At 51.2% G+C, this 24,787-nt stretch overlaps 2 protein-coding genes across 3 annotated transcripts in view; both read left to right on the top strand.

Moving 5' to 3' along the window:
- The window catches only part of LOC139248263 (zinc finger protein 551-like), a 359,795-nt gene that overhangs the window by 230,753 nt on the left and 104,255 nt on the right, over window positions 1-24,787 (top strand). The gene's annotated exons all lie outside the window — the stretch shown is intronic.
- The window catches only part of LOC139248256 (integrin alpha-X-like), a 230,761-nt gene continuing 211,435 nt past the window's right edge, over window positions 5,462-24,787 (top strand). Inside the window, exon 1 of one of the 2 annotated variants that reach the window (XM_070872018.1) lies at window positions 5,462-5,710. In XM_070872018.1, the coding sequence (XP_070728119.1) occupies window positions 5,690-5,710 (21 nt within the window). In that variant the 5' untranslated portion in view covers window positions 5,462-5,689. The remainder of the gene's footprint in view (window positions 5,711-24,787) is intronic. The other variant, XM_070872014.1, reaches the window with a different exon arrangement.

Below are 24,787 nucleotides of genomic sequence, written 5' to 3' on the forward strand. Positions count from 1 at the left end.
CTAGCTACCAATAAATCGTCCACATATTGGATCAAGGTGGATCCTTTAGTCAGAGTCAGAGACTGTAGTTGCTCCTGCAGACATCTTGAAAATAGTGTTGGAGAGTGAATGAATCCTTGAGGTAGCCTGGTCCATGTGTACTGCTGACCTTGGTAGGTAAAGGCAAAGAGATACTGACTTGTCTGGGCCAATGGCAAGGCGAAGAAGGCGTGTAGAAGGTTCACCATTGCGAAGACCTTGGCGTTTGCCGGGATCAACGACAGTATTTGTGCTGGGTTGGGAACCAGGGCGTGTAGGGGCTGGATGATGGCATTAATGGCTCGAAGGTCCTGGACCAAGCGGAACTGGTTTGGTTTGCCTGGCTTAGGGACTGCCAATATCGGTGTATTACACGGGGAGTGACATTGAACCAAAATCCCCTGTTCCACGAGGCCCTTGATCAATTTATGAATACTTGGTATTGCCTGTGGTTTCAGTGGGTATTGACGAATGGAGGGCAAATCCACATCACCTTGTACTAGGATCTCAATTGGGGCGATTGGAGTATAACCCATTGGGTGGAGCTTTCCGCCCACATGTGGAGGTCCACATAGTCAGGTACGTTGGCGCTGGTATGGTGGTGTAGTGTTGTCAGGACCTTCTTGAGGTCCCTGTGAAACTGGATCATCCGGCCATGTCCCACAATCTGCAAGTCTGGACTAGTAGGGTCGGCCTCGTCTATGGCTTGACGCACAATAATTCCTAAATCTTTAGCATGGTGGGGAGGTAATACTTCACGAGTGACACGCGGTGCCATGGTCGGAGGTTGTCTCCACAGGGTCATACACATCTCAACGAAATCTGCTTTGCCCTCCAGACCGGTCACTGTGGCTCGCAGCTGGATCTCCCATTTCTCCCCCTCGTGATCCCGATAAAAGTCTCAGAGTTTCTGGTTAGTACCACTAGGGTCGGATGCCAAGGTCACATGATAAGGCTCTTGAGGCAAGTCTAGGGATCACCATTGAGGGGTCCGAGTGGTGTAACATTGCCGTTTGAAAGTCCCGGGTCTTACAATAATACCTTCGCCTCCGCATTCTAGATGGAGCTGGAATTTACAGAGAAGGTCCCTAGCCATCAAGTTACAGTCCAGATTAGTTGTAATGACAAATCAATGATCCACAGATTCTTCCTTGTAAACTACTTTAACTGGTTCTGACACAGGGAATGTAGAGACTTGTCCCAGGAACCCCGACAGTCCCCGAGTCTCGCTGGAGGTAGGGAGTTTAAACTTCGACTGTAGAGAGGACATGGAGGCTTCTGTATCTATTAGAAAGGGTTGCCACTCATTTTGAATCTTTAATGATATCATCGGCTCCTCGTCCGATGAGGGTCCCTGTACAATCAAGCTACGTAGTCAATACTGATGCTGGGGTTGCGGTTGGGCGAAGGGGTTTGTCTGGGAGAAGTTAGTGTAGGATCCCCGTCCTCTTCCCCCTTGCCATCCTCCTCTCCCTCCCTGTTGTCTTCTTCCTGGTCGGCGGGAGGGACACTCTCTGCTCCAATGTCCCTCTTGTGCACAATTAAAGCATGCTCCCTGATTCAGTCTGCCTCCCTTTGCTATGCCTGGTCGGGGACAATAGGGCGGTCCATAATTTGCAGGGCCTGGACCATTTGGATGTTCAATATAGCCACAGACTTAATTATCCACCCAGTCCGGCACACAATACTGAGGCTCCATCTGGTATCCTTTCGGGTCAGGTTTTGGTCCCGCAGCCTGGGGAACTCCTCCTTCTTCGTTACAAATTCGGTTTTGACTCTAGTTGGGGGCGCATTACCTCCTTCTCCCTTTCTTTCTTGCCAATAATACTTCACTGCTCTTTCCATTTGGGCCTTATTATTATCTGCCCAATTCATATTATTGGTCCGGATGGTGTGAGCAATCGAATGAGGCAAGCACTGGAGCAGAATAGTGAATTTCATCCTGCCCGGAAGGCATTATCTCCCGACTGGCCTCCATAAATTTCAACGAATCTTTCCAGGAATTCATCTGCATTCTCATCTCGCTTAGGCTTTGTCTCTAAAACATTTGCCATGCTAATAGGCTTCTGAAGGGCAGTATCCAGTGCAGCGAAAATGGCCCCTTGACGGGCTCCATCATTGTTATGCTGCGCTTGTAAGGCTGCATGGTCGGCAACATTTAAATGAGTCAGGAACCGGGCGTGCTTAATCGGGCTCAGGGTTTGATGGACAAGGGACCATAGATCCCGAGAATCGGCATTATAGACGGCTATCGTGGTCCGGAGAAAGTCCACGAACTTGACAGGTTCCCTTTTCTGGTCCGGCATTCCGGTCAATATAGCCACAATCTCGTTGGGCTTCCAAGGCATGTATACTTGAATCGTCGGGTTAGCGACAGCAGCGACAGGATCAGGGTTCGGCATGTCTCTTACCGGGAACTGTCGTAGGCGCCTTTTTTGCTGGTTGGCACAATCAGTGTCAGACTCAGATTCCGAGTCTGATAGGGAAGGGGAGCCCAAGTCGGAGTCACTTGAGCTCTCAGAATCAGGGTGACGGGTTGAGCCCTGGAAGGCACGCGACTGTAGCGATGGTTTTCGTCTAGCTCCATGTTTCGGCGTCTTCCTAGCAGCTGGAGTGAGGGACTTCTTATCCTTCTTTTTCATTTGCGACCTGGTTCAAGTAGCGACTGGGTCCACAAAAGTCGGAGGGATCCAGGTAGGATCTGACTGAAAGGTTGGACCTAAATTAACAAAGGGTGCGGAGGAAGTCGAAACGCTAGGTTGGAGACCTGCCAGCGTAAAGGATTGTTGAGTGGCAGGGACAAGTCCGGGCGAGGTAGTCGAGACTGATACTAATACAGGGTGTGTAGCTGGCAGAGGGAAGACTGTAGGGACCGTCTGGGGACCCACTGGTGTTACGTTTGATGGTGTATCAACAGGCACCGGTGGTGGCGAGGGTGGTGGTAGAGCTGAGGGCAGAACGTGATCTAAGGCTTGGGGATTTACGGCTGGTGGAACATTGCCTGTAGCCGTCGGAATGGCTGGGTATATTCGATTATATGATGGAGGTTCAACGGGACCATGGGGCACCGGAGCAGTGGGATGTCACGTGAGCGGCCACTCTTCTATCTCATCTTCCGCCTCAGTCAATGTAAGGCCAACCATCTGACTACGTAGTCTATCAATACCCTTTTCAGAGGTCCGAGTGGAGCTCTTGGTACGTTTTTCGCGCGCGCATTCTTTCTTTAATACATCTAGGGGTTTAACATGTCCTCCTTCCATTAATGAGAATCCTAACTTCGTGGCGTTTTCCTGCCAACTTGACAGAAGTGATTCATCTTTTAGTTTTTGACAATATTGTCTCCATGTGGCAATTAAGCTTTTATCCCTTTTTCTTCGTCCCTTTTTCCAAATTAATTCCTGTGCCCTTTTTGCCACCTCTACACTCTTAGTGCCTCCTAGGGGCCAGTGATCATTTCCGAATAATTTGTTCAAGGCTCCAGATAACTGTCTAAATTGCTCAGTCTTCTCGGGGAAATCTTCGCATAACTTCTGTAGCGGGCTGCCTGCATCCGTAGTACTGTCTAAGTGATTGCCCATTCTCGCGTCGCCTCACGGTAAAAATGTAGTTTATCTTATCCTGAGCCTAGGTGGGCCAAGTGATATATAAGGTCGACACCATACCTGGCATAAGTACAAGTTAACTTTACACAATCCCTCTCACATCGCCCCGCGGTAATCATATCCCAATTAGTCCGTTTAAGTCCAATCAGCGCCTAGACGGGCCAAGTGATATACAAGGTCGACGTCGTACCTGACTTGGACACTTATTTCCTAAGTTTAAAAGATATTCGCCAGATTGACCTGGATCTCGTTCAGATGCTACCTGAGAACCAGCGAGCAGCAAAACTTTCTTCAGACTTTTGGACTGGAGGAAACCGAGGTGGTATTTAAAAGGTACTCACTCTGGTGGCCATTTTCCTCCCGTCTCGTCCGAGGCTAGTCTGGCTCATAGTTCGCAAGTTCCCGGCGGTTGTCCGTTGACCTCCCACTTCTGACACCAATTGTTGATACGGATTCTTTTCCCTCAATCTGTTTCAGCGAATACACTGACTCGAAAACTTTAAAGTTTAGTTCAGACTAACTTTATTCAGGCTTCATTGATGAAGTCTTGCTCTGATAAAGGGGCACTGACTCCATGAGTCTGTCGAATCCACCAGAGCAAGCAAAAATAATTACAAAAACAAGACAGTTATACAGTTCATGATCGGTACAGCCCCTTTTCATTGTCCTATCACATCAACTACCGTAGCATAGATACAAGCTAAATTAGTCATTTACACAGTGAAGTAAACAATTCCCGAATCATGAGTGAAGATTAAGTCATCTCCAGCTTATCTTTGTTTTGCAGGCAAGGAAGGCACAGTCTGCTTCTCTGGGTATTCCTACAGTTTGGCCCCTACATCTGTTGCTACATTCCCATTATTATCAGATGGTTCCTCAAGGTTGTTTCACAAAAACAAGTTACTCATTGTTTTCCCCTATAGTGAGATCTGATGGGTCAGCGATAACCATGAGCGGCCATTTTATAAAGAGTTAATACATTTGAAATTAGTACGGATAATACATATAAAGTTAGTAGCTACATTGATACAGATTCTCATGGGCGGAAACACGCCATGTTATCTCCAAACTGCAGACTGACCCACACCACTCTCCAGGCCGGGACCCTTCTCTTTATGATGAACAGGTTGAATATTGTGCCCCGGGTCAGCACATTCCCCGGGACCTGACGATGACAGTAATCTAACCTCGGTTTCTGTGCTCACTTACAAACACTTTAATTTAAACTTTAAAGTCCCGCCCTGTGTGACAGCAAACATCAGATCTGACACTTCCGCATTTTCCCTCATGTAGATGGCAATGCGCCATTTTCTGTGCACAGTTACAAAGCGACACTGTTACACTTTAAAGTCCCTCCCGGTGTTTGTTCAGCTCTCGGGCTGAGCCGCCCGCTCTCAGTCCGTGAGCCCAGTTCCCCCAGTGACAGAGCGCGGCCCCGGTAACCCTGGCTGCACACAGGAGATTGACAGCCCCTTGCACCAATCCCAGTTCCGCTCCACCACAGAGCCCCGCCCAGAGGACTGCAGAAGGAACCACGCGGGGTCACGTGGCTCCTGATTTGAACCCGGGGCAGTTGAACTGTCACTCCGCGAGCCCGGCAGCGCGCGGGACGTGGCCCCGCCCGCCGTGTGTGACGTCAGGGCCCCGCCCACACAGCCCCTGAGCTCTGCAGCGGGAATGCTGCAATCTGAGAGAATAAAGACAGAAGGTGCTGGAAACACTCAGCCGGTCAGGCAGCTTGTGTGGGGGGACAGAGAGAGAATTAACCTGAGGGAAGCTCATTGTTATTGCCCTGACATTCAGGGGCACGCTGCTTTACCTGCTGTTGGGGGAAGTGCAGCTGAAAGATTTATTGACAATATACAGGACTGTTTCCTGACTCAACATGTTAATGAAGTAACTGGGGAAAGTTATATATTGGATCTGGTGTTTAGTAGTGAGCCTGACCTGGTGTGGGGGAACATCTGGGCAACACTGATCACATTATACGCTCCCAATTGGCCGGGAGAACCAAAGGGACTGAGAACCTGCGACTCGCACCACATTTCAGACGGGCAAACTTCTCCAAAATGGCAGAGGACTTGCAACAGGTAAATTGGCCAACCCCCCTCGGTGCTGATGCGACCGATGTTGAATATAAATGGAAAGTTTTTAAGAATACGATTAAAAATGTTGAAAACCAACATGTCGACAAAATCAAAAGATAGACATGTGGTGAGAAAAAGCCAAGGTGGCCGACTGGCTCTGTACAAAGACAAATCAGATATAAACAGAAATGTCTCTATAAATTAAATCATTTAACACTCAAATAAATAGAGTGAATACAAGGAACAATTAAAGAAAACGAAGGTTGCTATTCGATCAGCAAAAAGGCTAATGGGAAAAAGGATTGTGGACAACTGTGGCTGTCATGGGAAGAGCTTTTTGAGTTATGTGAAGAGTCAGAGAACTATCAAAGACTGTTTTGGGCCACTGAAGGGTGTTCAAGGACAGGTTACAAAGGACTCACTGAGTATGGTGGAAATATTAAATGAGTACTTTGCATCAGTCTTCACCCTTGAAGATCATGCTCAAATATTAGAATTTAATAATACTAGTTTTATCAGTAACATTAACTTATATAACCAGATTGTTTTAGAAAAAATTAAGAACTTGAAAATAGATTGAGCAGCAGGGCCGGATAATACCCACCCGAGGGTCCTCCGGGAGATGGGACATGTGCTGTGCGAGCCCCTGGCCTGTATTTTAAATAGCTCACTGCAATCTGGAATGGTTCCTACAGACTGGAAGGAGGCTAAGGTAGTCCCCATTAAAAAAAATTGTGACAAGGCAGACCCGGGTAACTATAGGCCCATCAGTTTAATATCAGCAATAGGTAAGATGCTTGAAAGAATCATTAAGGGATGCAATATATGAATACTTGGATAGGGAGGGACATATTAGGGAAACCCAACATGGCTTCATTAAAAAAAAAGAGTTCATGTCTCACAATTTTAATTGTATTTTTTGAGAAGTTACAAAGTTGGTGGATGAGGGAAGCCCAGTAGACATTGTCAAAAAGCTTTCGACAAGGTACCACACAAGAAGCTTCTCTGTAAGATGGGAGCCTCCGGTATTAGTGGAAATATATTGAGCTGGATTCAGATCTGGCTGGCAAGATGCAGGTAAAGAGCAGTTATAGATGGATTTGGATCTGTTTGGAGACTGGTCACCAGTGGTGCCCCGCAGGGATCAGTGCTGGGACTGTTGCTTTTCACTAATTATATTAAGGATCTGGATTTTGGGGTTGGGGGCACAGTTTGCAAATTTGGAAATTATACCAAGATCTGTGCAAGTGCTAGAACTGTGGAAGAGGCTCGTCTGATTCAGGCAGATCTTAAAGTGTTGGGAGTCTGGCCTCATGACTGGAAAATGATGTATAACTTAGATAAGTTCATGTGGGCAGGGCAAATGCTCAACATTCGTAAACCCTCTCGGGAAAGGCATTAAAGATGGTGGAAATAGAAAGAGATTTGGGAATTCTAGTGCATACATCCTTAAAGGTACATGAGCAATGCTGTGCAGCGATAGTTAGAGCAAATAGGGTGCTGGGGTGTATCCATAGGACAATGGAGTATAAGACGAGGATTACTGTTTTGTCCTGATACAACACCTTAGTCAGGCTGCACTTGGAATACTGTGTCCAATTTTGGTCTCCTCACATGGTGGGTGATATTGAGGCTCTGGAAAAGGTGCAGAAGAGGGTCACTACACTAATTCCGAGTCTAAAGTATCTTGGTTATCAAGATAGGTTCAAAGAGTTTGGACTCTTTAGATGTGTTTCTGTTGTTGCATGTGGGAGCTGGTTGACCTCAGAGAGGCGGGAGTCCAGAGAGGCAGCGGCCTGTAAAAGGCTCAGCAGTCCGGGGAGCGTCGAGAGAGGCAGCGGCCTATAAAAGGCTCAGCAGTCCGGGGAGAGTCCAGAGAGGCGGGAGTCCAGAGAGGCAGCGGCCTGTAAAAGGCTCAGCAGTCCGGGGAGCGTCGAGAGAGGCGGGAGTCCAGAGAGGCAGCGGCCTATAAAAGGCTCAGCAGTCCGGGGAGCGTCGAGAGAGGCGGGAGTCCAGAGAGGCGTAGCGGTGCAGCTCCAGCTGGGAGAGAAGGCAAAAAAGAAGTAGAAGGAAATCAAAAGGTGACGTCACAGCCAACGTGGTAAGTGATTGGCTGCTGATTGGTGAGTAGTTTTTCTTTTTCTTTATTAGTCAGTAACTTTTAACATTGTTGTCGGCAATTTAAGTGTATCTAAGGGTTAAGTCATGGCAGGACAGCTCGGTCACGTGATATGCTCCTCCTGTACCATGTGGGAACACGGGGACAACACCAGTGTCCCTGACGACTACATGTGCGGGAAGTGTGTCCACCTCCGGCTACTGACGGTCCGCGTTGCGGAGTTGGAGCTGAAGGTGGATTCACTCTGGAGCATCCACGATGCTGAGAATGACGTGAGTATCACGTGTAGCGAGTTGGTCTTACTGCAGGAGAAGGGTCCACAGCCAGCGAGGGAATGGAAGACCAGCAGGAAGAGTAGTGCAAGGAAGGTAGTGCAGGGGTCCCCTGTGGTCATCCCCCTGCAAAACAGATACACCGCTTTGAGTACTGTTGAGGGGGATGACTCATCAGGGGAGGGCAGCAGCAGCCAAGTTCATGGCACCGTGGCTGGCTCTGTTGCACAGGAGGGCAGGAAAAAGAGTGGAAGAGCGATAGTGATAGGGGATTCAATTGTAAGGGGAATAGATAGGCGTTTCTGCGGCCGCAACCGAGACTCCAGGATGGTTTGTTGCCTCCCTGGTGCAAGGGTCAAGGATGTCTCGGAGCGGGTGGAGGACATTCTAAAAAGGGAGGGAGAACAGCCAGTTGTCGTGGTGCACGTTGGTACCAATGACATAGGTAAAAAAAGGGATGAGTTCCTACGAAATGAATTTAAGGAGCTAGGAGCTAAATTAAAAAGTAGGACCTCAAAAGTAGTAATCTCGGGATTGCTACCAGTGCCACGTGCTAGTCAGAGTAGGAATCGCAGGATAGCTCAGATGAATACGTGGCTTGAGCAATGGTGCAGCAGGGAGGGATTCAAATTCCTGGGGCATTGGAACCGGTTCTGGGGGAGGTGGGACCAGTACAATCCGGACGGTCTGCACCTGGGCAGAATCGGAACCAATGTCCTCGGGGGAGTGTTTGCTAGTGCTGTTGGGGAGGAGTTAAACTAATATGGCAGGGGGATGGGAACCAATGCAGGGAGATAGAGGGAAACAAAAAGGAGGCAAAAACAAAAGACAGAAAGGAGATGAGGAAAAGTGGAGGGCAGAGAAACCCAAGGCAAAGAACAAAAAGGGCCATTGTACAGCAAAATTCTAAAAGGACAGAGGGTGTTAAAAAAACAAGCCTAAAGGCTTTGTGTCTTAATGCAAGGAGTATCCGCAATAAGGTGGATGAATTAACTGTGCAAATAGATGTTAACAAATATGATGTGATTGGGATTACGGAGACGTGGCTCCAGGATGAGCAGGGCTGGGAACTCAACATCCAGGGGTATTCAACATTCAGGAAGGATAGAATAAAAGGAAAAGGAGGTGGGGTAGCATTGCTGGTTAAGGAGGAGATTAAGGCAATAGTTAGGAAGGACATTAGCTTGGATGATGTGGAATCTATATGGGTAGAGCTGCAGAACACCAAAGGGCAAAAAACGTTAGTGGGAGTTGTGTACAGACCTCCAAACAGTAGTAGTGATGTTGGGGAGGGCATCAAACAGGAAATTAGGGGTGCATGCAATAAAGGTGCAGCAGTTATAATGGGTGACTTTAATATGCACATAGATTGGGCTAACCAAACTGGAAGCAATACGGTGGAGGAGGATTTTCTGGAGTGCATAAGGGATGGTTTTTTAGACCAATATGTCGAGGAACCAACTAGGGGGGAGGCCATCTTAGACTGGGTGTTATGTAATGAGAAAGGATTAATTAGCAATCTCGTTGTGCGAGGCCCCTTGGGGAAGAGTGACCATAATATGGTGGAATTCTGCATTAGGATGGAGAATGAAACAGTTAATTCAGAGACCATGGTCCAGAACTTAAAGAAGGCTAACTTTGAAGGTATGAGGCGTGAATTGGCTGAGATGGATTGGCGAATGATACTTAAGGGGTTGACTGTGGATGGGCAATGGCAGACATTTAGAGACCGCATGGATGAACTACAACAATTGTACATTCCTGTCTGGCATAGAAATAAAAAAGGGAAGGTGGCTCAACCGTGGCTATCAAGGGAAATCAGGGATAGTATTAAAGCCAAGGAAGTGGCATACAAATTGGCCAGAAATAGCAGCGAACCTGGGGACTGGGAGAAATTTAGAACTCAGCAGAGGAGGACAAAGGGTTTGATTAGGGCAGGGAAAATGGAGTATGAGAAGAAGCTTGCAGGGAACATTAAGACGGATTGCAAAAGTTTCTATAGATATGTAAAGAGAAAAAGGTTAGTAAAGACAAACGTAGGTCCCCTGCAGTCAGAATCAGGGGAAGTCATAACGGGGAACAAAGAAATGGCGGACCAATTGAACAAGTACTTTGGTTCGGTATTCACGAAGGAGGACACGAACAACCTTCCGGTTATAAAAGGGGTCGGGGGGTCTAGTAAGGAGGAGGAACTGAGGGAAATCCTTATTAGCCGGGAAATTGTGTTGGGGAAATTGATGGGATTGAAGGCCGATAAATCCCCAGGGCCTGATGGACTGCATCCCAGAGTACTTAAGGAGGTGGCCTTGGAAATAGTGGATGCGTTGACAGTCATTTTCCAACATTCCATTGACTCTGGATCAGTTCCTATGGAGTGGAGGGTAGCCAATGTAACCCCACTTTTTAAAAAAGGAGGGAGAGAGAAAACAGGGAATTATAGACCGGTCAGCCTGACATCGGTAGTGGGTAAAATGATGGAATCAATTATTAAGGATGTCATAGCAGTGCATTTGGAAAGAGGTGACATGATAGGTCCAAGTCAGCATGGATTTGTGAAAGGGAAATCATGCTTGACAAATCTTCTGGAATTTTTTGAGGATGTTTCCAGTAGAGTGGATAAGGGAGAACCAGTTGATGTGGTATATTTGGACTTTCAGAAGGCGTTCGACAAGGTCCCACACAAGAGATTGATGTGCAAAGTTAGAGCACATGGGATTGGGGGTAGTGTACTGACATGGATTGAGAACTGGTTGTCAGACAGGAAGCAAAGAGTAGGAGTAAATGGGTACTTTTCAGAATGGCAGGCAGTGACTAGTGGGGTACCGCAGGGTTCTGTGCTGGGGCCCCAGCTGTTTACACTGTACATTAATGATTTAGATGAGGGGATTGAGTGTAGTATCTCCAAGTTTGCGGATGACACTAAGTTGGGTGGCAGTGTGAGCTGCGAGGAGGATGCTGTGAGGCTGCAGAGCGACTTGGATAGGTTAGGTGAGTGGGCAAATGCATGGCAGATGAAGTATAATGTGGATAAATGTGAGGTTATCCACTTTGGTGGTAAAAACAGAGAGACAGACTATTATCTGAATGGTGACAGATTAGGAAAAGGGGAGGTGCAAAGAGACCTGGGTGTCATGGTACATCAGTCATTGAAGGTTGGCATGCAGGTGCAGCAGGCGGTTAAGAAAGCAAATGGCATGTTGGCCTTCATAGCAAGGGGATTTGAGTACAGGGGCAGGGAGGTGTTGCTACAGTTGTACAGGGCATTGGTGAGGCCACACCTGGAGTATTGTGTACAGTTTTGGTCTCCTAACCTGAGGAAGGACATTCTTGCTATTGAGGGAGTGCAGCGAAGGTTCACCAGACTGATTCCCGGGATGGCGGGACTGACCTATCAAGAAAGACTGGATCAACTGGGCTTGTATTCACTGGAGTTCAGAAGAATGAGAGGGGACCTCATAGAAACATATAAAATTCTGACGGGGTTAGACAGGTTAGATGCAGGAAGAATGTTCCCAATGTTGGGGAAGTCCAGAACCAGGGGTCACAGTCTAAGGATAAGGGGTAAGCCATTTAGGACCGAGATGCGGAGGAACTTCTTCACCCAGAGAGTGGTGAACCTGTGGAATTCTCTACCACAGAAAGTTGTTGAGGCCAATTCACTAAATATATTCAAAAAGGAGTTAGATGAGGTCCTTACTGCTAGGGGGATCAAGGGGTATGGCGAGAAAGCAGGAATGGGGTACTGAAGTTGAATGTTCAGCCATGAACTCATTGAATGGCGGTGCAGGCTAGAAGGGCCGAATGGCCTACTCCTGCACCTATTTTCTATGTTTCTATGTTTCTATGTGACCACATCTGCAGCAAGTGTCTGCAGCTCGAGGAACTTCGGCTCCGTGTTGATGAGCTGGATTCTGAGACACTGCGACACATCAGGGAGGGGGAGAGTTACCTGGACGTTGTGTTCCAGGAGGCAGTCACACCTCTTCGATTATTTATTTGAAATTCAATCCGTGGTCAGGGACAGGAGGGTGTGACTACGAGTAAGGAAGGTATGGGGACCAAGGAAGTAATGATGGAAGAGCCTCAGCCCTTGCTCTTGTCCAACAGGGTTGAAGCATTTACTCCCTATGTGGACGAGAGCAGGGACTGCAGGGAGGATGAGCAAACTGACCACAACATCATGGTACAGGGGGCCATTCAAGTGGGGGAAGTAAAAAGAAACGTTGTAGTAATAGGAGACAGTATAATAAGGAGGATAGATACTGTTCTCTGCAGCCGAGAGCAAGTCCCAAAGGCTGTGTTACCTACCCAGTGCCAGGGTTAAGGACATCTCCTTTGGGCTGGAGCGGAACTTGGAGAGGAACGATCCAGTTGTTGTGGTCCACGTAGGTACCAACGACATAGATTGGACAAAGAAAGAGGTTCTGCTGAGGGAGTATGAGCAGCTAGGGGCCAAATTAAAAAGCAGAACCACAAAGGCCATACTCCCTGGATTACTATCTGAACCAGGAGCAAATTTGCATAGCGTAAATATTGTTAAGTCTTTAGATGCTCTGATAATGACTCCACGAAGCAATGTGTTGTACTTGAACTGAAGTGACCTTAGTCCTTTATTGATAACTCCAGAGTGAGGATCACACCTGGTGGCCTGCATTTTATACTAGGCCAGGCACACCTGTACAGGTAACCTACAAGTCTCCCACTGAGGTGCCCCCCTGGTGGTACACCTTATAATAATACAAGCAGTAACCAGGTAGGATACATGACAAATATGATCAGAGAGTTAAACACGTGGCTCAAAGATTCGTATGTGAGAAATGGGTTTTGGTTCGTGGGACACTGGCACAGTACTGGGGTAAGGGGGAGCTGTTCCATTCGGACGGGCTCCATTTAGACAGTGCTGGGACTAGGGTCCTGGAGAATCAAATAACTAGGGCTGTAGACAGGGCTTTAAACTAATTAGTGGCGGGGGGTGGGTGGGGCGGGAGAGGATACAGGTGAGCGAAAATTAAAAATGTCAAAGAATAAGGAGAAGGCAATAGATCAGGATAGCACTGGGAAAATGAAAACATGTGCGTGCCAGGAAGCGACAGAATGTATAAGCATAAAGATGAATCAGAAAGTGAGGTCAAAGAAGGAAAAAATGGTTATAAAAATGCAAATCTAAAAGCTTGTTATCTGAATGCACATCGCATTCGCAACAAAATAGATGAATTGACGGTACAAATTAGATAAAAATGGGAATGATCTGATAGCCATTACAGTGATGTGGTTGCAGGAAGACCAGGACTGGGAACTAAATATTTTGGGATATTTGACAGTTTGGAAGGACAGACAGAAAGGAAAAGGAGGTGAGGTAGCACTGTTAATAAGGGATGCGATCAGTGCGTTAGTGAGAAACAATATTGGTTCAGAAGATCACGATGTTGAATCACGATGTTGGGTAGAGATAAGGAATAAGAACTAGGAACAGGAGTAGGCCATATGGCCTCTCGAGCCCGCTCCACCATTCAATAAGATCATGGCTGATCTGATCATGTACTTAGCTCCGCTTCCTTGCCCGCTCCCCATAACCTCTTATCGATTGAGAAACCATCTATTCTGACAAATTTATTCAATGTCCCAGCTTCCACAGCTCTCTGAGGCTGCGAATTCCACAGATTCACAACCTTATGAGAGAAGAAATTTCTCCTCATCTTTGTTTTAGATGGGTGACCCCTTATTCCAAGATCGTGCCCTCTAGTTCGAGTCTCCCCCATCAGTGGAAGCATTCTCGCTGCATCCATCTTGTCAAGCCCCCTCATAATCTTATACATCTCGATGAGATCACCTCTCATTCTTCTGAATTCCAATGAGTAGAGGCCCAACCTACTCAACCTTTCCTCATAAGTCAATCCCCTCATCCCCGGAATCAACCTAGTGAACCTTCTCTGAGGAGGTGCAACGCTGAATCGGGAGCAGCGTCGAGGAGGTGCGTGAAGAGGCGTGAGTCCGGGGTCGGCGAGAGGCCTATAAAGGCCCAATGCGGCGGCAGTCGGGAGCAGCATGAGGAGGTGCGTCGCTGAGTCGGGAGCATCGTCGAGGAGGTGCGTGAAGAGGCGTGAGTCCGGGGTCGGCGAGAGGCGAGCCGGTGCAGCTACAGGGAGAAGGCAAAAAAGAAGTAGAAAGAAACAGAAAGGTGACGTCACAGCCAAGGGGGTAAGTGATTGGCTGGAGATTGGTGAGTAGTTTTTCTTTTTTCTCTTCCAGATCAGTGAGTAAACTTTAGCATTGTTGTTGCCAATTTAAGTGTATCTAAGGATTAAATCATGGCAGGAGAGTTCGGTCACGTGTTATGCTCCTCCTGTACCATGTGGGAACTCAGGGACACTTCCGGTGTCCCTGACGACTACGTGTGCGGGAAGTGTATCCGCCTCCAGCTCCTGACAGACCGCGTTGCGGAATTGGAGCTGAGGGTGGATTCACTCTGGAGCATCCACGATGCTGAGAATGACGTGAATAGCACGTTTAGTGAGTTGGTCTTACCGCAGGTGAAGGGTCCACAGCCAGCTAGGGAATGGAAGACCAGCAGGAAGAACAGTGCAAGGAAGGTAGTGCAGGGGTCCCCTGCAGTCATCCCCCTGCAAAACAGATACACCGTTTTGAGTACTGTTGAGGGGGATGACTCATCAGGGGAGGGCAGCAGCAACCAAGTTCATGGCTCCGTGGCTGGCTCTGCTGCACAGGAGGGTAGTAAAAAGAGTGGGAGAGCGATAGTGATAGGGGATTCTGCGGCCGCAATCGAGACTCCAGGATGGTATGTTGCCTCCCTGGTGCAAGGGTCAAGGATGTCTTGGAGTGGGTGCAGGACATTCTGAAAAGGGAGGGTGAACAGCCAATTGTCGTGGTGCACATTGGTACCAACGATATAGGTAAAAAAAGGGATGAGGTCCTACGAAACGAATTTAAGGAGCTAGGAGCTAAATTAAAATGTAGGACCTCAAAAGTAGTAATCTCAGGATTGCTACCAGTGCCACGTGCTAGTCAGAGTAGGAATCGCAGGATAGCTCAGATGAATACGCGGCTTGAGCAGTGGTGCAGCAGGGAGGGATTCAAATTCCTGGGGCATTGGAACCGGTTCTGGGGGAGGTGGAACCAGTACAAACCGGACGGTCTGCACCTAGGCAGGACCGGAACCAATGTCCTCGGGGGAGTGTTTGCTAGTGCTGTTCGGAAGGAGTTAAACTAATATGGCAGGGAGATGGGAACCAATGCAGGCAGACAGAGGGAAACAAAAAGGAGACAAAAGCAAAAGACAGAAAGGAGATGAGTAAAAGTGGAGGGCAGAGAAACCCAAGGCAAAAAACAAAAAGGGCCACTGAATGTAAAGGGGCTGCAGGAGGGGTCGAAACTAAAAATCATGGTTTAAAAACTAGTATTAAAACACTCTACCTAAATGCACGCAGCATACGAAATAAAGTAAATGAGTTGACGGCACAAATCATTACAAATGGGTGTGATTTGGTGGCCATTACAGAAACGTGGTTGCAGGGTGGCCAAGACTGGGAATTAAACATACAGGGGTATCTGACGATTCGGAAAGATAGACAAGAAGGAAAAGGAGGTGGGGTAGCTCTGTTAATAAAGGATGATATCAGGGCAGTTGTGAGAGACGATATTGGCTCTAATGAACAAAATGTTGAATCATTGTGGGTGGAGATTAGAGATAGTAAGGGGAAAAAGTCACTGGTGGGTGTAGTTTATAGGCCCCCAAATAATAATTTCACGGTGGGGCAGGCAATAATCAAGGGAATAATGAGGCATGTGGAAAAGGAACGGCAGTAATCATGGGGGATTTTAACCTACATATCGATTGGTCAAATCAAATTGCACGGGGTAGCCTGGAGGAGGAATTCATAGAATGCATACGGGATTGTTTTTTAGAACAGTATGTTACAGAACCTACAAGGGAGCAAGCTATCTTACATCTGGTCCTGTGTAATGAGACAGGAATAATAAACGATCTCCTAGTAAAAAATCCTCTCGGAATGAGTGATCACAGTATGGTTGAATTTGTAATACAGATTGAGGGTGAGGAAGTAGTGTCTCAAACGAGCGTACTATGCTTAAACAAAGGGGACTACAGTGGGATGAGGGCAGAGTTGGCTAAAGTAGACTGGAAACAGAGTCTAAACGGTGGCACAATTGAGGAACAGTGGAGGACTTTTAAGGAGCTCTTTCATAGTGCTCAACAAAAATATATTCCAGTGAAAAAGAAGGACGGTAAGAGAAGGGATAACCAGCCGTGGATAACCAAGGAAATAAAGGAGAGTATCAAATTAAAAACCAATGCGTATAAGGTGGCCAAGGTTAGTGGGAAAATAGAAGATTGGGAAAATTTTAAACGACAGCAAAGAATGACTAAGAAAGCAATAAAGAAAGGAAAGATAGATTACGGCGGTAAACTTGTGCAAAACATAAAAACGGATAGTAAAAGCTTTTACAGATATATAAAACGGAAGAGAGTGACTAAAGTAAATGTTGGTCCCTTAGAAGATGAGAAGGGGGATTTAATAATGGGAAATGTGGAAATGGCTGAGATATTAAACAATTATTTTGTTTCGGTCTTCACAGTGGAAGACACAGAAACCATGCCAGAAATTGCTGGTCACAGGAATGTGGGAAGGGAGGACCTTGAGACAATCACTATCACTAGGGAGGTAGTGCTGGACAGGCTAATGGGACTCAAGGTGGTCAAGTCCCCTGGTCCTGATGAAATGCATCCCAGGGTATTAAAAGAGATGGCGGAAGTTATAGCAGATGCATTCGTTATAATCTACCAAAAGTCTCTGGACTCTGGGGAGGTACCATTGGATTGGAAAGCAGCTAATGTAACGTCTCTGTTTAAAAAAGGGGGCAGACAAAAGGCAGGTAACTATAGGCCGGTTAGTTTAACATCTGTAGTGGGGAAAATGCTTGAAACTATCATTAAGGAAGAAATAGCGGGACATCTAGATAGGAATAGTGCAATCAAGCAGACACAACATGGATTCATGAAGGGGAAATCATGTTTAACTAATTTACTGGAATTCTTTGAGGATATAACGAGCATGGTGGATAGAGGTGTACCGATGGATGTGGTGTATTTAGATTTTCAAAAGGTATTCGATAAGGTGCCACACAAAAGGTTACTGCAGAAGATAGAGGTACGCGGAGTCAGTGGAACTGTATTAGCATGGATAGAGAATTGGCTGGCGAACAGAAAGCAGAGAGTTGGGATAAATGGGTCCTTTTCGGGTAAGAAATCAGTGGTTAGTGGTGTGCCACAGGGATCTGTGCTGGGACCAGAACTGTTTACAATATACATAGATGACCTGGAAGAGGGAACAGAGTGTAGTGTAACAAAATTTGCAGATGACACAAAGATTAGTGGGAAAGCAGGTTGTGTAGAGGACACAGAGAGGCTGCAAAGAGATTTAGGTAGGTTAAGCAAATGGTCTGAGGTTTGGCAGATGGAATACAATGTCGGAAACTGTGAGGTCATCCACCTTGGGAAAAAAAACAGTAAAAGGGAATATTATTTGAATGGGGAGGAATTACAACATGCTGCGGTGCAGAGGGACCTGGGGGTCCTTGTGCATGAAACTCTTTTGAGTTAACCTGCAAAAACATAAAACATTAAAACCATGCCACCCGACCTGGGTGACACAGCAGACATTTTCAAGGCCCCTTTTTTTTTTGGGTTTTTGGTTTTTTTTTGGGGCGCTAAAATCAAATTTTTCCAGTGCCCCCTATAAAAGGGAAGGGGGACACTAAAAGCACCGGCAATTAAAACAAATTAAACTTAAAAACGTAAAATCAAATTAAAATTTGGTTGCCGGGCGTGATGATGCACTCCAGTCCCTCCGGTGCCCACCTCTCGCGGAAGGCCGCGAGCGTACCGGTGGACACCGCGTGCTCCATCTCCAAGGACACCCTGGACCGGATGTAAGAGCGGAAGAGAGGCAGGCAGTCAGGTTGAACGACCCCCTCGACCGCCCGCTGCCTGGACCGGCTGATGGCACCCTTGGCCGTGCCCAGGAGCAGTCCTACGAGGAGGCCCTCGGACCTACCCGCTCCCCTCCGCACAGGGTGCCCAAAGATCAGGAGAGTGGGACTGAAGTGCAGCCAGAATTTCAGGAGCAGCCCCTTCAAATAATGAAACAGGGGCTGCAACCTTGTGCATTCAATAAAAACATGGAACACGGACTCCTCCAGACCGCAGAAATTGCAGGCGGCCTGGGAGTCCGTGAACCGGCTTAAAAATTTATTGCACGGCACTGCTCCGTGCACCACCCTCCAGGCCAAGTCCCCGATGAATAGTGGGAGGACCCCTGCGTAGAGTGCCCTCCATCGGGGACCTCCGCCTCCTCCGGACGGCAAGATGGTACGCCATGGCGTGTCCGGACGGCCGGCGAGGATGGCAAAGTTGAGGGTGTGCAGGAGCAGCCCGTACAGGAAACCCCTCCGCGCGGAACTGAAAGGCACGGAGGGGATTTCCCCGAGGCGGCTCAAGTTGTGAGGCGCCGGCCCCCGAGGGAGGTTCCGGGGTTTGGCGCCGATGAGGAATTCCGTCCGGACGGGGGTCAGTTCGGACGGGATCTCCCCACGTGCTTGAGCCTCCTCGATGCACCTAACGGAGTCAGGGCCCAGAGCTGTTTTTAGCGACTCGATGGCATTGGCCGCGTGGCGGACGTTGGCAGAATTTAGGCGCCGCGCCAGCGTGTCTGGCGCCATCCAGCCCGTTCCTCCGCCATCGAGCAGGTCCCTGACCCTGGTCACCTCACCAGCCACAGCCCTCTCTTCCGACCGCCACATAAAGCCTCGGCCGTGGAGGTACGGATTCCCGAGCAGCGGTTCCTGCAGGACGGCCGCCACTCCAGCCGGCGGAGAGCTGCGCTTGGTGGAGACTTTGTTCCAGACCCTGATGAGTTCCCTGTAAAAGACAGGCAGCTCCCGGAGGGCGGTCCTGGCACCCCCCAAGTTCACAAACAGGAGCTGCGTGTCATAATTGAGGTCGAGCTGCTGGCGGAAGAAATACCTCGCCAGAGCGCACCACCTAGGAGGGGGCTCGACGTAAAGGTATCTCTGCAGGGTCTGAAGACGGAAAGTCGCGAGCTGGGCGCTGACGCACACCAACGACTGACCGCCCTCCTCAAGCGGGAGACTCAAGACCGCAGCAGAGACCCAGTGCTTCCTGTTGTTCCAGAAGAAGTCCACCAGCTTCTTCTGTATCTTGGCGACAAACGCAGGGGGAGGGGTCAAAGTGACCAGCCGGTACCACAACATTGCGGCCACCAGCTGGTTTATGACTAGCGCTCGACCCCTGTAGGACAGCACTCGGAGCAGTCCTGTCCAGCGCCCTAGGCGAGCGGCGACCTTGGCCTCCAGCTCCTGCCAGTTCGCCGGCCAGGCTCCCTCGTCGGGGCTAAGGTAGACTCCCAGATAGAGGAGATGGGTCGTGCTCCAGGCAAAAGGCCTGAGCTCCTCCGGCAGGGAGTCCACCCGCCACTGACCCACCAGGAGTCCGGAACATTTCTCCCAGTTGATCCTGGCGGAGGACGCGGCCGAGTAAATCTCCTGGCACTCACGCATCCTCCGCAGGTCAGCGGGATCCTCTACCGCGAGGAGCACGTCATCGGCGTAAGCCGAGAGGACGACCTCCATGCCCGGCCCTTGCAGAGCCAATCCCGTCAACCTCGTCCGCAAGAGGCGCAGGAAAGGCTCCACGCAAACAGCATATAACTGGCCGGACATGGGGCATCCCTGGCGCACCCCTCTCCTAAAGCGAAGGGGCGCCGTCAAGGACCCGTTAACCTTAATCAGACACTCCGCGGCGGCGTACAAAAGTCGGATCCGGGCGACGAAATGCGTCCCGAACCCGAAAGCGCGCAGAGTTCCGAGCAGATAGTCGTGATCCACCCTGTCGAACGCCTTCTCTTGGTCGAGGGATAGGAAGGCGACCGACAGACCAGCCTCCTGGGAACAATGGATGAGGTCCCGGACCAGATGGATGTTATCGTGGATTGTCCGGCCCGGGACCGTGTAGGACTGGTCGGGGTGGATCATGTGGTCCAGCACGGCACCAAGGCGAGCAGACATCGCCCTGGTGAAGATTTTGTAGTCCGTGCTGAGGAGGGAGACCGGGCGCCAGTTCTTAAGGAGGCGGAGATCGCCCTTCTTAGGCAGCAGGACGATGACTGCCCTGCGCCACGAGAGGGGCATCTCCCCGGTCGCCAGACTTTCCCCCAGGACCCGCGCGTAGTCGCTCCCCAGGACGTCCCAGAACGCCCTGTGGAACTCCACGGTCAGCCCGTCCAGCCCCGGGGATTTTCCCCTCGAGAGCCGGGCGAGGGCACCGGTCAGCTCCGCCAGGCTTAGCGGAGCTTCCAGATTTTCGGCGCCCTCCGGGCTGACCTTCGGCAGGTCCTCCCACAAAACTCTACGCGCTTCCTCGCTGGACGGATCCGGAGAGAACAGAGCCCCGTAATATTCACGGACCCTGTTGTTGACGCCCTCCGGATCCGAGACGAGAGAGCCGTCGTCGGCCAGCAGCGTCAAGAGCTGCTTACGGACACTCTGCCTTTTTTCCAGCGAGTAGAAGAAGGGGGAGCCGCGGTCCAGATCCCGCAGGAACCGGATCCGCGACCTCACGAACGCGCCTCGGGACCCGACGAGCTGCAGGTCCTTCAGCGCGGCCTTCTTCGCTTCGTACACCGTCCGCAGGGCCGGGTCCTGGACGACTTGACCGAGACGGGCTTCCAGGTCGAGCACCTCTTTTTCTAGGCGCCCGACTCTGGCCGCCCGCCTCTTGGTCGACCCCCTCGCGTACTCTTGACAGAAGACGCGGACGTGAGCCTTGCCCACGTCCCACCATAGCCTCAAGGAGGGGAAGCCCCCCTGCTTCCTTCTCCAGTCGGACCAGAATCGACGGAACGAGTCCTGGAACCGCACGTCCTCCAGCAGCTGGTTGTTAAAGTGCCAGTACGCGGACCCCGTCCTCGCGCGGAGCGAAGCGAGCTCCGCCCACACCAGGTGGTGGTCCGAACACGGCACCGGCCGCATGGAGGCCGCCGGGACGCAGGAAACGTACGCCCGAGACACGTAAAGGCGGTCGACTCTAGACCATCCTACTCCAGGCCTCACCCAAGTAAAGGCGCTGGAGTCGGGGTGGAGATTTCGCCAGACGTTCACCAAGTCGAAGGACCCGACCAGGTCCCTCAACTTCTCCGTCGCCGTCATGCACTGCGGGGCACCGGAGCGGTCCCTCGCCTCGAGGGTGCAGTTAAAATCCCCCCCGAGGACAATGCAGTCGCCGACGTCGACGGAGCCAAGAAGAGCGGACACCTCTTCAAAGAAGCGCGTTTGCTGCGGGCCGGGATGAGGGGCGTACACGTTCACGAGATGGAGCGGCACGTCCCCCAGGCGAACCGTTACGTGCAGCAAGCGGCCTGGCACGGGCTCCTCGACCCCCAAGATCTCCGGCTGAAAATGCGGGCCCAGCAAGATGGCCACCCCACTAGAAATGGCGGTGAGGTGGCTCATGCGGACCTCTCCTTGCCATTCCAGGAGCCACGTGACTTCGTCTCCCGGAACGGTGTGGGTTTCTTGCAGGAAGCACACCGCATATTTCCCCTCCCGCAGGAGCGAAAAATTGTCAAATCTACGGCGTGCCCCTCTGCCGCCGTTGATGTTGAGGCTGGCTATGGTTATCTTCATGGCAAAAGCATAGTGCAACCTCTACCTTAACCTATTGTGGGGGAGGGAGCGGAGTCTTTTGTTGAACTCCGCTCCTTCAGCAGCCCAGCGAGGAACTTTTTGAGCCGGCGCAGCTCAAGGCCTTGAGCCTTTAATAAGGGCCCGCCCGCGGCCATGGTTTTAGCGGCGGCGCGGACGGACGCGACGAGCAGCCCCGGCTCGGACCATCTTTCCAGGGCCAGACGGGCTTGGTCGCGGCGACCCCGGCACTGGACCAAAAAGTCCCGGAGTTCCTCTGCGGGAATGAGGAGGGTCTCAGTGGCGGCCGCGAGCAGATCCACCGCCTCACTGGCGATGGACTCGAGATCTTCACCCGCGTCCTCCACCGAGTCCCCGTCCCCCTCCGGGAGGTCGCCGCTAGCAGCCGGCCCGTCGACCGCACGAGGTACGGCAAACGGCCCGGCCGCTCCATCTGGCCCTGGCTCTGCCCCGATCCCACCCCCAGGATCGTCGGCAGAGCAGTCCCCACTGGGCTCTTTTAAAATTGGTGCTGGGTCGGGAAGCGACAGCGGAAGGGGTTCCTCCTCCGCCCCAGGAGCCGGGGAACACGGAGAGACCTGGTTTAGAAAATTCTCCAGGTCCACCAAGTCCCTCAGCTCCAAAGTAGGGGGCGAGGGTTGTTGTTCTTCCCCCTCCCCGCCGCCTCCCCCCAGCCCAGCGTGTACGGATTCATTAAACTTTCCCATTTTTTCAGTTTCTACCGAGTCGAGCAAATCCCGGGGGAAGTTGGGTATTGGCTGGGCGGGCTCAGGTTCGGCCTTTTCGGCCCCGCCCGCCTCGCTCCCCGGGACGCTCGACCCGGCGGCTACGCATTCTTCCTCTGGCCCCACGCCCCCCACGACAGGCAGATCTTCCACGCCCTCCCCAGGAGGCAGCGGCTGGGCAGCCTCGACTGCCTCACCCTCCCCGGGGAAAGACTCCTCGCGCCTGCAGCGCAATTTGGGGGCGCTGGTGGGGGACGCGGGACACGCGGTGGGCACCGCCTCCTCCGCGGAGGGATGTTGTTCCCCCTCCGCCTCATTGGGGCGGTGCCTCTTTTTGTTCCTGGGGGCGCGCGGAGTCAGGGAGACCTCCATGTCTGCCAAGGCCTCCCGCTCCGCCCCCCCCTTTTCCTTTTCTTGCCCGCGCCCGGGCCCCTCTGTGGTGTTGTTCAAGGGCTCGGGCACGGGCTCGGGGCACCCCGCGCTCGCCGGTGACGGGGTTGGGCTGAGCGCGGTGGTCAAATTATCTGGCGCACTGAGGGGACCCGCCTCTTGATTTTTTGCCTTCTTCCGCGCCTTCTTTCCGGTCGGACGCTCTCCCTCCCCCCCGCCGGAGGCCCTGAAAACAAAGGCCTCCGACGATGCCCGCGCACCTACGGCTCCCGGCACGCGGACGCAACTAGGGGGAGGGGTGGCGGCGGCGCCAGCCTTGGCCGCCTTCGGTGGTTTGGCGGCCTTGGAGGCGGGGCAGTTCTTGCGAACGTGCCCCACCTCCCTGCAGGCATGGCACCGCACGCCGTCCGACGTCCAAAAGACGCGGTAGGCAGTCCCCTCGTGCACCACATTAAAGTTCCCCTCCGTCGTCTCCTCCCGCGCCAGCCGGACAAAGAGCTGGCGGCGGAAGGAGAACACGTGACGCAGGCTGTTCTCCCTGAGGCCGAGCGGTATGGGGTTGATCCCCGACCTTACCTCCCCCAGTTGGTGTAGGTGAGGGAGGAGGAGCTCAGCGGGAACAAAGGGCGGGACGTTTGAAATGATGACCCTCTGCGCGGTGGCCTCGAGAGGGTCCACCGGCAGGAACGTCCCGCCCACCGTGAGCCCCTTTTCAAGGGCCAGGGACACCGCCCGCTCCGACCCCAGGAAGAACACGGCCTTCCCAGACATCTTGGAGGCTGCGACAATGGCCGAGGGGCCGACTACCCCAGCCATCGCCCGCACGCACTCCTCGATGGTCATTGTGGGGTGAGTGTAGCTCTTGACCCCGTGTTTTTTAGTAATTAATCTAAATGGTGGCAGGGCAGCGGGTGGCGCAGGAGGTGCCGTGGATGTGGACACCGCCTGCGCATACGTCCTTGCTGGCCCTGCCACCGGCGTGGATGGGGTCGCCATCACGGGGTCCCTTTAAGGGCTACACCCACCCCAAAGTCACAGGCCTTAATGGTCTTAATTAGGCCTCTTATCTAAAAGACTGAAGCAGAGGAGCTCTTAACGAGGTACCTCTCCCCTAGTTGGCAATTGGGGAGGGGCCTTGCTCCCTCTGCTCAGTTGTCTTAATTGGTTTTTTTAAAAATTAAATTTGGAAGGAAGGGCTCTCAGAGAGAGAGGGGAGAAACAGTGTAACAGAGAAAGAGAGAGGGGGGTGGGAAGGGGGGGGGGGACTGCGAGGGCAGGTCTCCCCTCGCAGCTGTGGGTGGGTGCACTCCCCAGATGGCAAAACAAAAAGTCTTTGGGGTGGTCTTCAGGTGGGGGGAGAAGATGTCTTCACCTGGGGTAGCTGGAGCCACCAGGCACACACTACTAACGATCTTTAATTGGGTGATTAAGAAAACAATCTTCAGCCTGGTAGCTCCAGCTATCCCAGGCTAGGCAAATGTGGGGGGGGTTCCAATTGTGGGGGGGGCCTAGTTGTAAGCAAGGCCCCCACACACACTTCCACACACACACACACCCCCCGCGATGTTCCGGCCCTCAGTGGTCTTCTTTCCTCCCCCCACCGATACAACAAAGTCTTTTTGGGAAATGCACCCACACCCACCTGTAGAAGATGTAGAGTCTCCCTCCTTCCACACTGGATGTTGTTGGTTTTTCCCCCTCTCTCCAACTCCTTGCAGAATGGTAAAAAAAAAAATGTTAAATGTTTTCTGTTCTCCTCCTCTCCCTCTGGGTAAAGTTGGTGTTGAAGCCCCTTCCTTCCTTCTCTTCCTGGGCTGGT

This window comes from Pristiophorus japonicus, unplaced genomic scaffold, assembly GCF_044704955.1.
Source record: "Pristiophorus japonicus isolate sPriJap1 unplaced genomic scaffold, sPriJap1.hap1 HAP1_SCAFFOLD_29, whole genome shotgun sequence".
In the NCBI taxonomy this organism is placed as follows: domain Eukaryota; kingdom Metazoa; phylum Chordata; class Chondrichthyes; family Pristiophoridae; genus Pristiophorus; species Pristiophorus japonicus.